Source organism: Rhinoraja longicauda, chromosome 11 (genome assembly GCF_053455715.1).
Source record: "Rhinoraja longicauda isolate Sanriku21f chromosome 11, sRhiLon1.1, whole genome shotgun sequence".
NCBI lineage: Eukaryota > Metazoa > Chordata > Chondrichthyes > Rajiformes > Arhynchobatidae > Rhinoraja > Rhinoraja longicauda.
This window is the reverse complement of record NC_135963.1, coordinates 26,466,216-26,479,901: the sequence shown is the minus strand read 5'-3', so window position 1 is coordinate 26,479,901 and position 13,686 is coordinate 26,466,216. Positions and strand designations below refer to the sequence as shown.

The following is a 13,686-nucleotide window of genomic DNA, read 5'->3' as shown; positions in this document are numbered from 1 at the left end:
CTGTCAGTCTGCACAATCAGCACTGCTCCTAGCAGACCAGTAAATAAAGATAATTACCGTTATTTTATTTTTGAATGAATGCTTATTTATTTTTGCTATCCACTTTGCTGCTGTAACCCTGCAAATTTCCCCGTTGTGGGACAAATAAAGGATTATTATTATTATAATAATTATATTAAAAAACTGCAATCATTCTCCTTCCTGCATGTAGTTACTGTACACTTTTTCCTCAAAGTTGGAGACAGATTATTAGCCCTGAGGCAATGATATTTAAAATGGAGGTGCATATAATCTATCATTTAGAGTGACCCACTGTTTAAATATTTTTCTTGTTTAGCTGTTATTATAATTTATATGTATGAAGTATGTGTACTTGCTTAAGAATAGAACTTCCAATAATTTGTTAAATCAGATGTTGCATTCAATGTGATATGTTCATTAAATTTAGATTGTACTATATGCTTGTAATAGAGGCATTTGTGTTTCTTTTCAGAATATCACCATATTAATTTAAAATTTTTGCTTCAAAATTGTAGTCTCATCAGTCCAATTGATGGCAAATCCATGGATGAAATTGCAAGTGTGAAGATATTTCATGGGTCAGAATTCAAAACAAATGGCAAAGTAATTCGATGGACAGAGGTAATAGAAAAACGTATTAAAGTATTGTTTCTGCTCATATTTTGCATAATATTTGGGTGTCTAAGAATGGATCCCTTTTTTCGTTGGGACAGGAAGATGTATTGCTGCCATCTATGACTTTTCTCCTACCTGTTAGAATCTCTTTTAGTGCCATGCTGTTGTAGTTTCGCTTTAACCTAACCTCAATTAGATGTTCATTAAGAAGTTTGATTTGTTACATCTCATGTCCAGATTGTTGTGGTACACTTCTTCCCACCTGTGCCAGCCTGGGATAATAACCCCTATTCTGTTTTTGTGTTTGATATTCATTATTCTCATTCTCTTACTCTCTTAGAATCGGAATTATACAGCACAGAAATAGACCCTTCAGCCCAACTTGTTCATGTAGACCAAGTTGCCTTCCCTAGGCCAGTCCCATTTGCCTGCATTTGCCACATATCTCTCTAAACCTATTCTCTTCATGAACCTGTTCAATGCCTTTTAAGCATTGTAATTGTACCAGCCTCTTCCCCCACTTCTCTGGCAGCTCGTTCCAGCTACCCACCATCCTCTGTGTGGATAAATCTGCCTCTCATGTCCGCTTAAATCTTTACCCTCTCACTGTAAATCTATGCCATCTAGTTTTAAACGTCTACCCGGGGGAAAGGACTAATGATCCACGTTATCTTTGTCTCGTAGACACAAAAAGCTGGAATAACTCAGCGGGACTTATAGAATTTTTCGAGGATGTAACTCTTATAGAATTTTTCGAGGATGTAACTAATAGAGTGGATAAGGGAGAACCAGTCGATGTGTTATATCTGGACTTTCAGAAGGCCTTCGACAAGGTCCCACATAGGAGATTGGTGTACAAACTTAAAGCACACAGTATTGGGGGTTCAGTGTTGAGATGGATAGAGAATTGGTTGGCGGACAGGAAGCAACGAGTAGGAATAAACGGGTCCTTTTCGGAATGGCAGGCAGTGACTAGTGGGGTACCGCAAGGCTCAGTGCTGGAACCCCAGTTATTTACAATATATATTAATGATTTGGACGAGGGAATTGAATGCAACATATCTAAGTTTGTGGATGACACGAAGCTGGGTGGCAGTGTTAGCTGCGAGGGGGATGCTTGGAGGCTGCAGAGTGACTTGGATAGATTAGGCGAGTGGCCAAATGCATGGCAGATGCAATATAATGTGGATAAATGTGAGGTTATCCACTTTGGCGGCAAGAACAGGAAAGCAGAGTATTACCTCAATGGTGGCCAATTAGGAAAAGGGGAGATGCAATGTGACCTGGGTGTCATGGTGCACCAGTCATTGAAAGCAAGCGTGTATTATCTAGCATTCATAGCAAGAGGATTTGAGTATAGGAGCAGGGAGGTTCTGCTGCAGTTGTACAGGGCCTTGGTGAGACCGCACCTGGAGTATTGTGTACAGTTTTGGTCTCCTAATGTGAGGAAAGACATTCTAGCCTTAGAGGGAGTACAGAGAAGGTTCACCAGATTGATCCCTGGGATGGCAGGACTTTCATATGAGGAAAGACTGGATAGACTAGGCTTATACTCGCTGGAATTTAGAAGACTGAGGGGGGATCTTATAGAAACATATAAAATTCTTAAGGGGTTGGAGAGGCTAGATGCGGGAAGATTGTTCCCGATGTTGGGGAAGTCCAGAACCAGGGGTCACAGCTTAAGGATAAGGGGGAAGTCTTTTAGGACCGAGATGAGAAAACATTTCTTCACACAGAGAGTGGTGAGTCTGTGGAATTCTCTGCCACAGAAGGTAGTTGAGGCCAGTTCATTGGCTATATTTAAGATGGAGTTAGATGTGGCCCTTGTGGCTAAAGGGATCAGGGGGTATGGAGAGAAGGCAGGTACAGGTTACTGAGCTGGATGATCAGCCATGATCATATTGAATGGCGGTGCAGGCTCGAAGGGCCGAATGGCCTACTCTTGCACCTATTTTCTATGTTTCTATGGGACAGGCAGCATATCTGGAGAGAAGGAATGGGTGATGTTTTGTGTCAAAACCCTTCTTCAGATTAGGGATAAGGGAAACGAGAGATATAGACGACGATGTAGAGATAAAGAATAATGAATGAAAGATATGCAAAAAAGTAACGATGATAAAGGAAACGGGCGTTTGCTTGCTGTTTGTTGGGTGAAAATAAGAAGCTGGTGAGACTTAGGTGGGGGAAGGATAGAGAGAGAGGGAAAGCCGGAGTTATTTGAGGTTGGAGAAATCAATATTCATACCACTGGGCTGTAAGCAGCCCAAGCAAAATATGAGATGCTGTTTCTCCAATTTGCGTTTAGCTTCACTCTGACAATTGTGGCGATCTAGGACAGAAAGGTCTGTGTGGGAATGGGAAGGAGAATTAAAGTGTTTAGCAACCGGGAGATCGGGTAGGTTCAGGCGGACTGAATGAAGGTGTTCAACGAAACGTTCTTCCAGTCTACGTTTGGTCTCGCCGATGTATAAGAGTCCACGTCTTGAACAACGGATACAGTAGATGAGGTTGGAGGAGGTGCAAGCAAACCTCTGCCTTGCCTGAAAGGACTGCCGAGGTCCCTGGACAGAGTTGAGGAAGGATGTAGAGGGATAGGTGTTGCATCATCTGCGGTTGCTGGGGAAGGTACCTGGAGAGGGGGGTGGTTTGGGTGGGAAGGGATGAATAAAACCAGGGAGTTGCAGAGGGAACTGTCTCTGCGGAAGGCGGAAAGGGATGGAGATGGGGAGATGTGACTAGTGTTGGGATCCCGTTCAAGGTGACGGAAATTGTGACGGATTATGTGTTGTATGCGATGGCTGATGTGGTGAAAGGTAAGGACTAGGAGGACTCTGTTGCGACTAGGGGGAGGGGGAGTATGGGCAGAGCTGCGGGTACCGAGGAGACACAAGTGAGGGCCTCATCTATGATGGGAGAAGGGAACCCCCGTTCCCTAAAGAATGTGGACATATCGGATGATTTGGTATGGAACACTTCATCTTGGGTGCAAATGCAGCGTATAGAATTGGGAGTAGGGGATAGAGTATTTGCAGGAAACGGGGTGGGAAGAAGTGTCGACTAGATAGTAATGGGAGTCAGTGGGTTTGTAATGGATGTCGTTCGATAGTCTATTTCCTGTGATGGAGATGAAGAAAGGGGAGGTGTCGGAGATGGTCCAAGTAAATTTCAGTGCAGGATGGAAATTGCTGGTGAAGTTGATGAGTCCATGAGTTCTGCATGAGTGGGTGCAGGAGGTAGCACCGATGCAATCATCAATTTAACTGAGATAGAGTTCGGGTATAGGGCCAGTGTACGCCTGAAACAGGGATTGTTCAATGTATCCTAGAAAGAGGCAGGCATAGCTGGGGCCCAAGCGGGTGCCCATAGCTAGCTCACCCTGGATCATGAGTGATCTCACCTTCCAGACCATTGACCACTTCCATCATCTATCCATGTTCTCCAGGGATGCTGCCTGACCTGCTGAGTTACTCCAGCACTTTGTGTTCTTTTGTGTATTAACCATCATCTGCAATTCTTTGTTTTGACCACATACAACGATAATCCCGTACTCAGTAATAACGGACATTCAACAATAACGGACTCCTCCATGGTTTGTTGCAACAACAGTTTACTATGGTTCCATTTCTGGTCCCATTTAAAAAATATTTATCTTTTGTTTTTCGAAAATTAAGGCTCTAGAATTCATTCACTAAACATCTATGGTACCCTATTCCTCCCAAGAAATTCCTTAACTATGTTAAAGCTTTTGTTCTCCTGTTCATTCATCTGTGTGTGATTGGTTTAAAGCTTATTAGTCTTTCTACTAAACCTCTTGTTTGTTTGATTGTTCCTGAACTACAGCCAAACGGTACACAATAGCGCAACAATTTTAGGCCCATCTTGCTCACCGTCGTCCCGTGGTCCTATGGCAGAAGTTTCATTGCAATCGGTGTTATATTTTAAGTTATTCATGTTTTAAAGTTTTAAAAACCGTGCATGCGCAGTTGGGGCTCCGTTGATCTGGTACTTACATAAGATGGCCGCCGCATCCGCATCCGCGCGTGCGCACAACAAACGTATCCGTGCCTGCACAGTTGGGGCCCGTTGAGCAGGGCTCGGCCGCCCATCTCTTGGGAGTGGGAGAGCCAGGCCTGGTGCCGGGGAAAGCAGCTGGAGCCTGTGCCTGGACGTGACCGGGTAACCGCGAGCCTGAGGTGGGCCAAGGGGAAAGGCGGCGGCAGCGAGGCTGGGCGTTGGTGGAGGCCGAGGCCTGGCGCTGGGCCTACCCTCGGCTCCCCCGTCCTCCTTCCTCTCCCCGGCCGGTTCAGCGCCTTCCCCATGCTGCCCACATTCCAGCGGCTCAACAACAGTGGGAGATACGCCACCGTCTACCACTGAACATCCCCGCACCGGGACAGGACTCTTCCCCCCCTTCCCCACCCCTGCTCCACCAATGGCGGCCACCCAGGCCGGGAGGCGGGTTGCTCCCGGGAGGGGGGGAGGAGAGGGTGCTGCATCAATGCAGGAGAGGCAACCCTAGGGAGGGAGAGGGGGGTGGAGAGGGTGCTGCACCAATGGTGGAGTGGTTTGGGCCCAACGGGTCTATTTGTGTCCACTGTCTATTAATCTTATAAACTGCCTTGAGGCTTTATGTTAATGCAAATTTTCAGTTTATGAATAGGATTTTATTTAAAGTAATTAAACTTGACTAATCTTTTTCTGTTAAGGTGTTCTTCCTGCAGAGTGAGGAACAGCCCAGCGATTTTAGTGACCCAGCAGATCACAGCAAACTTGCAGAGAATATGGCCAAGGCATTTTGCTTAGCACTCTGTCCGCACCTTAAACTGCTGAAAGAAGATGGAAAATCAAAACTGGGCCTTCGTGTCACACTAGATTCAGACCAGGTACTAAAGTCTAAATTTTGTATTACAATATGTCAATTAGAAAAAAGTACTCTGCTTTTTTTTTAAACTGTATGCTTTGGCTATTTTATGAGTGCTTAAATTAGTGCTGGAAATGGGGTGCAGTGTTCATGTAATCAATTGAACTAAGTAGGTTTTGACTTTAAAATTTGAAATTTGAATTTCGCAGTTCAAGTATAATGCCTTCAAGTTTAGTGAAAGAAAACGCCGTATCATTATTCAAATAGGGTCTCAAAGTTCCTTCTCCATTGTTGATCAAAAGCTTCTATCGGAAAAGCTAAATGCACCTTTACACAAGGTACTAGAAAAACTCAGCTGGTCAGGCAGCTTCTGTGGAGAGAATGGATAAATGATGCTCTGGGTTGGAAACCTTCAGTCTGTCCATTCCCTCCACAGATGCTGCCGGACCCACTAAGTTCTTCCAACGCTTTATTCTTTGCTCAATATTCTAGCATCTGCATTTTCTTGTGTCCATGAAACCCAAAGAAGTTGCATTTCTAAAATAAATTCCTGAGAGGGGGATAATGACTTGAATGCGAATCTTTTGGTTATACAGTGTATTTTCTTTACAAAAAGAATTCAAGGGATGATTGGGCTGCAGATAGAACTTTAAACTAAATTGTGTGGGGTGGGTCAAAGATTGTAAATCTATGGATATTAAAGGGAAGGAGAGTACAGGAGAGGTTGCAGAAGTCTCCAGAATAAGAATGTTTAGAAAGGGATAAGAATCTAAGATCAGGCAACTTGGGGACTAATTTGAGAAGAGGGGTGTGAATACTGAACTGAAGGTGTTATATTTGAATACATGTAGCATGTGAAAAAAGGTGGATGAGTTGATAGAGCAGTTAGAAATTAGCGGGTACGACGTTGTGGGATCACAGATGCATGGTTCAGAGGATCAAAGCTGGGAGCTGAGCATCCAAGGATAATCATCCTATCGAAAAGACAGGAGGGTGGCGGAGGGGATGGGGTGGCTCTCTTGATAAGGAATGAAATTCAATCTTATGGGAGAAACGACATAGGATCATAAACTGTGGAATCGTTGTGGGAAGAGTTCCAAAACTGCAAGGGTAAGAAGACCCTGATGGAAGTTAGATACAGGCCTCTGAATTGTAGCTAGGATGTAGGATACAAAATACATCAGGAGATAGAAAAGGATGTAAGAAAAGCAATGTTACAATGGTCATGGAGAATTTCAATATGCAGATAGACTGGGATAATCTGGTATATGATCCCAAGAGAAGGTATTTGTAGAATGCTTAGAGATGGCTTTTTAGAGCCGCTCATGGTCGAGCCCACTAGAGAAAAGGCAATTATGAATTTGGTGTTGTGTAACAAACCAGATTTGATTATGGAGCTTAAGGTAAAGGAACTCCGTGGAGGCAGTGATCCTAATATTAAAGAATTTAACCTGCAGTTTGAGAGGGAGAATCTGAAATTGTATATATCATTATTACTGTTGAGTAAAGGTAACTACAGAGGCATGAGGGGAAAACTGGCTAAATTGATTGAATGGGGTCCCCAGCAGGAATGATGATGGAGCAGCAATGGGAGGAGTTTCTGGGAGTAATTTGGAAGACTTGGGATCTTTTCATCCATAAGAGGAAGAAACATACCAAGGGGAGAATGGGGTGAACATGGCTGACAAAGAAAGTCAACACATAATAAAAGCAAAAGACATATTGATTGGGAAGCTTTTAAAAACCAACAGAAGGCAGCTAAAAAAGCAATAAGCGGAGTAAAGATGAAATATGAAAGTAAGCTGGCCAATAATATGAAAGCTACAAAAAGCTTTTAGTTAATAATAAAAGAGAGGAAAGAGTGGACATTAAACTGCTGGAGAAGTAGTAATGGGGAGCAAAGAAATGGCAGACGAACTGAAGTTTTCTCTTTCATCCCCTTCCTTCCCAATTCTCCCACCAGTCTTACTGTCTCCGACTACATTTTATCTCTGTACTGCCCACTCCCATAACATCAGTCTGAAGAAGGATTTCTTCTCTCCAGAGATGCTGCCTTTCCCGCTGAGTTACTCCAGCATTTTGTTTTAAACCTTCGATTTAAACCAGCATCTGCAGTTCTTTCCTACATGTTTTTTTTGCGTCAGTCTTCACAGTGGAAAGCACCAGCAACATGGCAAGACATTCAAGAGTCAGGGGCCAGAAGTGAGTTTGGTCACATTTCTAAGGAGATGATGCTTGGGAAGCTGAAAGGTCTGAAGGTGGATAAGTCACCTGGACCAGGTAGAGGTAGCTGTAGAGATCTTTATAAGAAAATTATAGTCTGGACTGCTTCCAAAAGACTGGAAAATTACAAATGTAACTCCACCATTTAAGCAGTTAGCAAGGCAAAAGAAAATAAATTATAGACTGGTTAATCTGACTTCTGTGGTTAGTAAGATTTTAGAGTTCATTATTATTAAGGATGAGGTTTCAGGGTACTTGGAAACACATGATAAAATAGATGAAGTCAGCATGTTTTTGTTAAGGGGAAATCTTGCCTAACAAATCAGTAGGATTTTTTTGAGGAAATAACAAGCAGAATAGACAAAGCAGTCAGTGGATGTTGTTTACTTGGATTTTCAGAAAGCCTTTTTTGATAAGGTGCTGCATGCAAGGCATCTAAACAAGTTAGGAGCCCATGGTATTAGATGCAAGATTCAAATATGGATAGAAGATTGGCTGACTGGCAGAAGGTAAAGAGTGGAAATAAAGGGGTACTTTTCTGGTTGGCAGCTAGTGACTAGTGCTCTGCCCACTACTTTCCATGTTATATGTTAATGATCTGGATGATCGAATTGATTACTTTGCAGATGATACAAAGATAAGTGGAGGGCCAGGCAGCGTTGAGGAAGCAGTGTCTGCAGAAGGACTTAGACCAGGGGTGTCAAACTCATTTAAAGTCACGGGCCGCAATGGGCAAAATGCGACTTCTTGCGGGCCGGATCAGTTATACACACGCGTGTGCTCCCACAGCTTTCGTTGCCTTCGTTTTTTCAACCTGCTCTCATGTCTCAGTCTCTGCTATAATTACAAAGTGTTTCACTTTACTTATTTCGTTTCTTGCCGAGCAAGCATTACTTTTATGATTGGTATCTAAGCCCTAGATAGGAGGAATGGGTGGTGAATCTGTGGAATTCACTGCTACAGACAGCAGCTTAGGCCAAGACATTGGGTGTTTTTGAGGAGAGATTGATGGTCTTGATTAGGTTACAGGGAGAAAGAAGACAATAGAACGTGGTTGAGCGAGAAAATAGATCAGCCATGGTAGTAGATTTGATGGGCTAAATGGCCTAATTCTGTTCCCCTCTTATAGTCTTCCTATAGTGTTTATGTTTTGCCCACAATGGGCTGGCTGGGTGGTGAACAATCAAACAGCAGCTACCTGGCATGGTGAAATATGGTCTGTCCATCATCTCACCTGAAGGCCCTGCTCCCCATCCTTCTCATGTCTTTCTTCCTTCCCCTCACATCCTCTACCCTCACCTTCTCCCTCGCCTGCCCTCTCCCTTTCCTCAGCCTATCCCATCTCTCATCCCCACTTACTTCCTTCCAACTATTCCCCCACTCCCCTCCCTAAATCCCCTCCCTTCCCTCATCCCTAAACACCATTCCTTCTCTCATCTGCTCCCTTCCTCACCCCCTCCCTCCCTATCTTTCTTTACCACCTACTCCCTCCCTCGACCCTCTCTTCCCTTCCTCATCCCTAAAAATCCCCTCCCCCTCCTTTATCACCACCTTCTCCCTTCTCTTCCCTGTTCCCACATAACTACCAGCACGTCTTCACATCCCCACCTAACCTTAGCCCAAACCCAGAGCCCCCCAGATTTTGGATCGCTGACTGTGGCCCCATTCACTGTGCAGCGACTTCCCACCAGCCTCTACCCACGCACTCATCTGGGTCTCAGGTACATATTGACGGTCTCTATGGCGGCAGCCCAGGCACTTCCATGACAACGCTGAGACTCCCCACCTTCCCCAGCGCCGGCCCCTTCCCGCCCCATGGCCGTCCCGGGAGAGAGAGCGTCTGCCGTACATATAGTTAATAAATGGTCGCGAATACTCCCCCCCCCCCCCCCCCAAAATCATCCCGCGGGCAGGATTGGACCCTTTCGCGGACCAGATGCAGCCCTCGGGCCGGTAGTTTGACACCCCTGATGTAGACAGATTGAAAGAGTGGGCCAAGAAATGGCAAATGGAGTGTTCGTGATGTAGAATAGTAAAACTGCACTTTTCTCAATTCATGAATAAATGCAATTAATCGTTAATTTTAGTGAGGGACAACTATGATGCATCTTGTGTTTTGAGGCTGTCCAACCAGGTAGAGTTTTGAAAGGAATTAAAGTGTGGTAGGGGAAAGAGAATGAAGAGATTAAAAGTAATATTGGTACTGTGGATATTGAAAACTAAGATGTTTTTCTTAAGGAAGCCAAGACTTCAGTGTATTTTTAGTTATGGAAAAGACTGGCAAAACATAATAGTTAATGTAAAGGATTGATTTATTCCTTCTTCAATTTGAGATTGCATGGGTTCACAACTTTATTAAATTGGTCTTACCCAGTTCTATGAAATGTCCAAATTTAACTATAAACCATATAAACCATGTATTAGGTAGTTCGTAATTTATAATTTGCCATCAGCTAGAATTGTGTATTTGTTTAGTGCTAAAAATGTCATGTGGATCAGGTGTGAAAAAAATTAATTTGTATAAACTGCCTTGTTGGTGTCAACCAATTTTCAAAAATCTTAATTTACTTAATTAGGTTGGATATCAAACTGGAAGCAATGGACAACCCCTTCCATCACAGTACATGAATGACCTTGACAGTGCTTTGGTTCCAGTTATCCATGGTGGAGCATGTCAGCTGAGTGAAGGGCCAGTTGTGATGGAGCTCATCTTTTACATCCTGGAGAGCTTTTCCTAGAACCATGAAAGACTTTTCCATCTTACTGGTGTGTATTGCTCTAACTGAAAACATTTGCACTTTAAACTGTTGGTATGATAAAACTGAATTGGTGCTCCATTATTGCTGAATCTACTATGCACCATGGGCCATTGAGGTTAATCTAATGCAGGTCAGGTTTACCTGCCTTTCAACTTTCTATAAAATGTGGACTTGATCTTGCGGTTTACTGAAGCTGTTCTTAAGCATGAATGAATTTTGATTTCTCCTAGTTTACATTGTCTGGATTGGCAGCATATCATTCTTCAGGATTAAGACTAGTTTGCAATTTGAACATGGTTATAATGACACTATAAGGATAGTGTAGAAATACCTTGACCTCAGTATCACTACTACCCTGACACAATCAGCAGTTAATCTATTTAGTTTGTATATAATGTATGTCTGAAGTTTTGAAGCACTTAACCTATGCCTTGTAAACCACATAATGGAACATTGTGGTAATCTCTAGCCATGAAATAAAGGTAGTGTATAAACAAATTATTCTAAAAATAAGATCTTTTAATGACTTTCTCAGCCATACTGCATTTCGTATCAGCTGTATTAATTGTATTTGCTGGTGCATGGGCACCTCAGGTAATACATACAGGGATCATTATTTAAAGCCTTTATGGAAAGAATCTGTTTCAATTGGGCTATTATGGGCAGTCTCCAAGTATAGAAAAGTGAACTCCTGTAAGTAATTGTAAAATGTAGTTGTTTAAAAGCCAAATACACTGTATATTTGTTTTGCATTAGAAACATTTGCGATTTGAGAATAGTTAATATAAGGTAAATAAATGTTTCTTTTATTTAAAAAAAGCTGTAGTATGGCTTGTTAAGAATTGGTAAATAGATGTTATAGCTTAGTTTGGCCTATTTCCTTCAATTGTATCACTGAATGGAAATGTGGTTTTATCTTGCATATAAGACATACAGAATCATTGTACATTTAGGTGAAATGCAATTTCATTTCCTTGGTTTTTCTATTGGCAGTAGTCAAATGTGCACTTTAGAAACTGGTTACAAATAAATGGTTTCCTAATAAAACCTCATTGAATACCAATTAAGTATATCACATTAAATACACAACAGCAATAAAGTATTCTTGCATAAATCTGTATGTCTTTTTGTTAACAGTATTCTGAAGTCCTGTAGCTTTTGAGGTGTGCAACAGGTATGAGTGATTTGGGGGTAGGGGGAAAGCTTGAACTACTGGTTAGAAAAATTAGGAAGTTATTCATTAATTTAAATTCCAGCAAAATCAGTTGTGTTAGGGTTGCAAAAGGAAATAAATACCATTTTTTAAAGAAAAACAGATGGACCATGTCAATGATATTTCATCAAAATTGACGCCCCATGCAAATGAGACTCCTTGGCATTAGTGTTGACAGTTCTCCAAAAATATTAATTTGCTCCTTGTCCACCCTTTCAAAGGGCAAATCTTCAAATCAATTAGTTCTTTAGATTAATTGTGAAATCGTACGTTACTTAAGCTTGTCCCGAATGGCTTAATGGGGTTTCTTAAGAAACTTAATATTGCTCCTGCTCTTCAACCTATCATAGACATGCAGATGCTGGTTTACAAAAATAGGCAGTGCTCGAATAACTCTGCAGGTCAGACAGCATCTCCAGAGAACATGGATAGGTGGTGATATTTTGGGTCGCAGTCTGCCTTCATAGAAAAATAGGTGCAGGAGTAGGCCATTTAGCCCTTTGAAAAATCATACTGATTTTTGGAGGGGCTGAAGTGTCCTTACCTGAAATGTCACATCTCCATGTCCTCCAGAGATACTGCCCGACCTGCTGAGTTCACTCCAGCACTTCCATTTTTTTTAAATCTCCAACATTCGCTTTATTCTCTTCACTATTTAAACACTTGTTTTCTCAATTTTCCAGTTCCCATGATAGATTTCAGGTACTGAAGATGTATGTGGTTTCCCTCTTGATTTGGAAAGCTAACTAATTTGTTTCACTGATAATCACTTCAGTTGTACAATTGAAAGATATACACAATAGTATTAACATGTGGTTCTAAACAGTTTTTTGTTGTTTTTGTACACCACTTCACTTCAGTAAGTTAATGATTCAACCTATTTCAAAAAAACAAATTAAATTGATCATCTGTTCAATAACACAGCTTTTACATTGTGCGAAAGGGTGCAGTTTGATGTATACAAGTATGATGTAATCTGTTTAAAAAATAAGTGAAAAGGCCAACAATCCATGAAACGACTCTTACCCATTTTTATTTACAGCAATTTTTTTTGCAGAATCTTTATCTCAGCTGTTGAAATAAATTAAGAATTTAAAATAATTCATTTGCTTTGAAGATAGGCAACAAATCTGAATCCTAAACATCCTCATCCAAAATGAAAATGTAATTTGTTACTTGATTGTACCTTGCTCAGTAACACTGAAGCCCAGACGCTAGATTTTACATATGGTACAACAACTCTCCAACTATTTCTTGTTAGGAGTGCTCTGGCTACCTTTTTAGTAACCTCCTTGCACCATGTCAAGTTATCATTGATTCTGTGGGATTAACAAGTAGAAAGTTATAGCAACCAAGATTTTTACAAATCCAAATGAAGCATAATGGTTTTAAAATATGCATTTGTGTTACATTAACAGCAGCTGAGGACATTTGGAAGAGTATTATTCTGAAATTAACATTGATATAAGTTATGGCTAATTCCTGCTTTTTTATATGTCAGAACAAAAATTGTTAATAACAATGGAAACAGGCATGCTCACTTAAATTTGAGAATGCAAAAGTCTAGGATATTTGCCATTTCAATAACAAAGTCAGATTCATTCTTGAGCATTTGTTTTTCAAAACAGACTCGCTAAGAAATACAAGAGTTATCATCTTGCCTGTAATTTCTAAGGTGCTTTGGAACTTTAGGCACTAAAATACAAAGAGACAGTATAGAAATTGTTAAAATGAAACATTTATCTTTAATTTATTTTCATAATTTTTTCTACATTGCCTTACTCTGACCCATTACATTAATGGCAGCTTTGTATTCTCAAATTTGTAGTAATGAAATACAGCATTAAATAGTATATTTCACAATATCTTTGGCTTTGTGTGCATCTGTGCATTCCCAGCAGCAACAATTCACACTTGTATATTCTGTCCGTAGCAGTCAAGAGCTGCATAGATGTTATGATTTGACCTTGGAAAAAGAAAAACCCATTGCATTA

The 13,686-nt window shown here is 41.4% G+C and overlaps 2 protein-coding genes across 5 annotated transcripts in view; one reads left to right on the top strand and one right to left on the bottom strand.

The window, feature by feature from the left end:
- The window catches only part of LOC144598398 (zinc finger FYVE domain-containing protein 9-like), a 125,700-nt gene that overhangs the window by 82,741 nt on the left and 29,273 nt on the right, over positions 1-13,686 (top strand). For 2 of the 4 annotated variants that reach the window (XM_078408533.1, XM_078408532.1), the window contains exons 16-18: positions 537-642; positions 5,343-5,519; positions 10,297-10,486. In XM_078408533.1, coding sequence (XP_078264659.1) covers positions 537-642; positions 5,343-5,519; positions 10,297-10,458 — 445 coding nt within the window. In that variant the 3' untranslated portion in view covers positions 10,459-10,486. Of the gene's footprint in view, positions 1-536; positions 643-5,342; positions 5,520-10,296; positions 12,399-13,686 lie in introns of those variants that run through there. The other 2 variants (XM_078408534.1, XM_078408530.1) reach the window with 1 other exon arrangement.
- cc2d1b (coiled-coil and C2 domain containing 1B) overlaps positions 12,035-13,686 on the bottom strand; it is a 62,967-nt gene continuing 61,315 nt past the window's right edge. The window contains exon 24 of the mRNA XM_078408535.1: positions 12,035-13,658. The gene's annotated coding sequence lies outside the window, so the exon portion shown is untranslated. The remainder of the gene's footprint in view (positions 13,659-13,686) is intronic.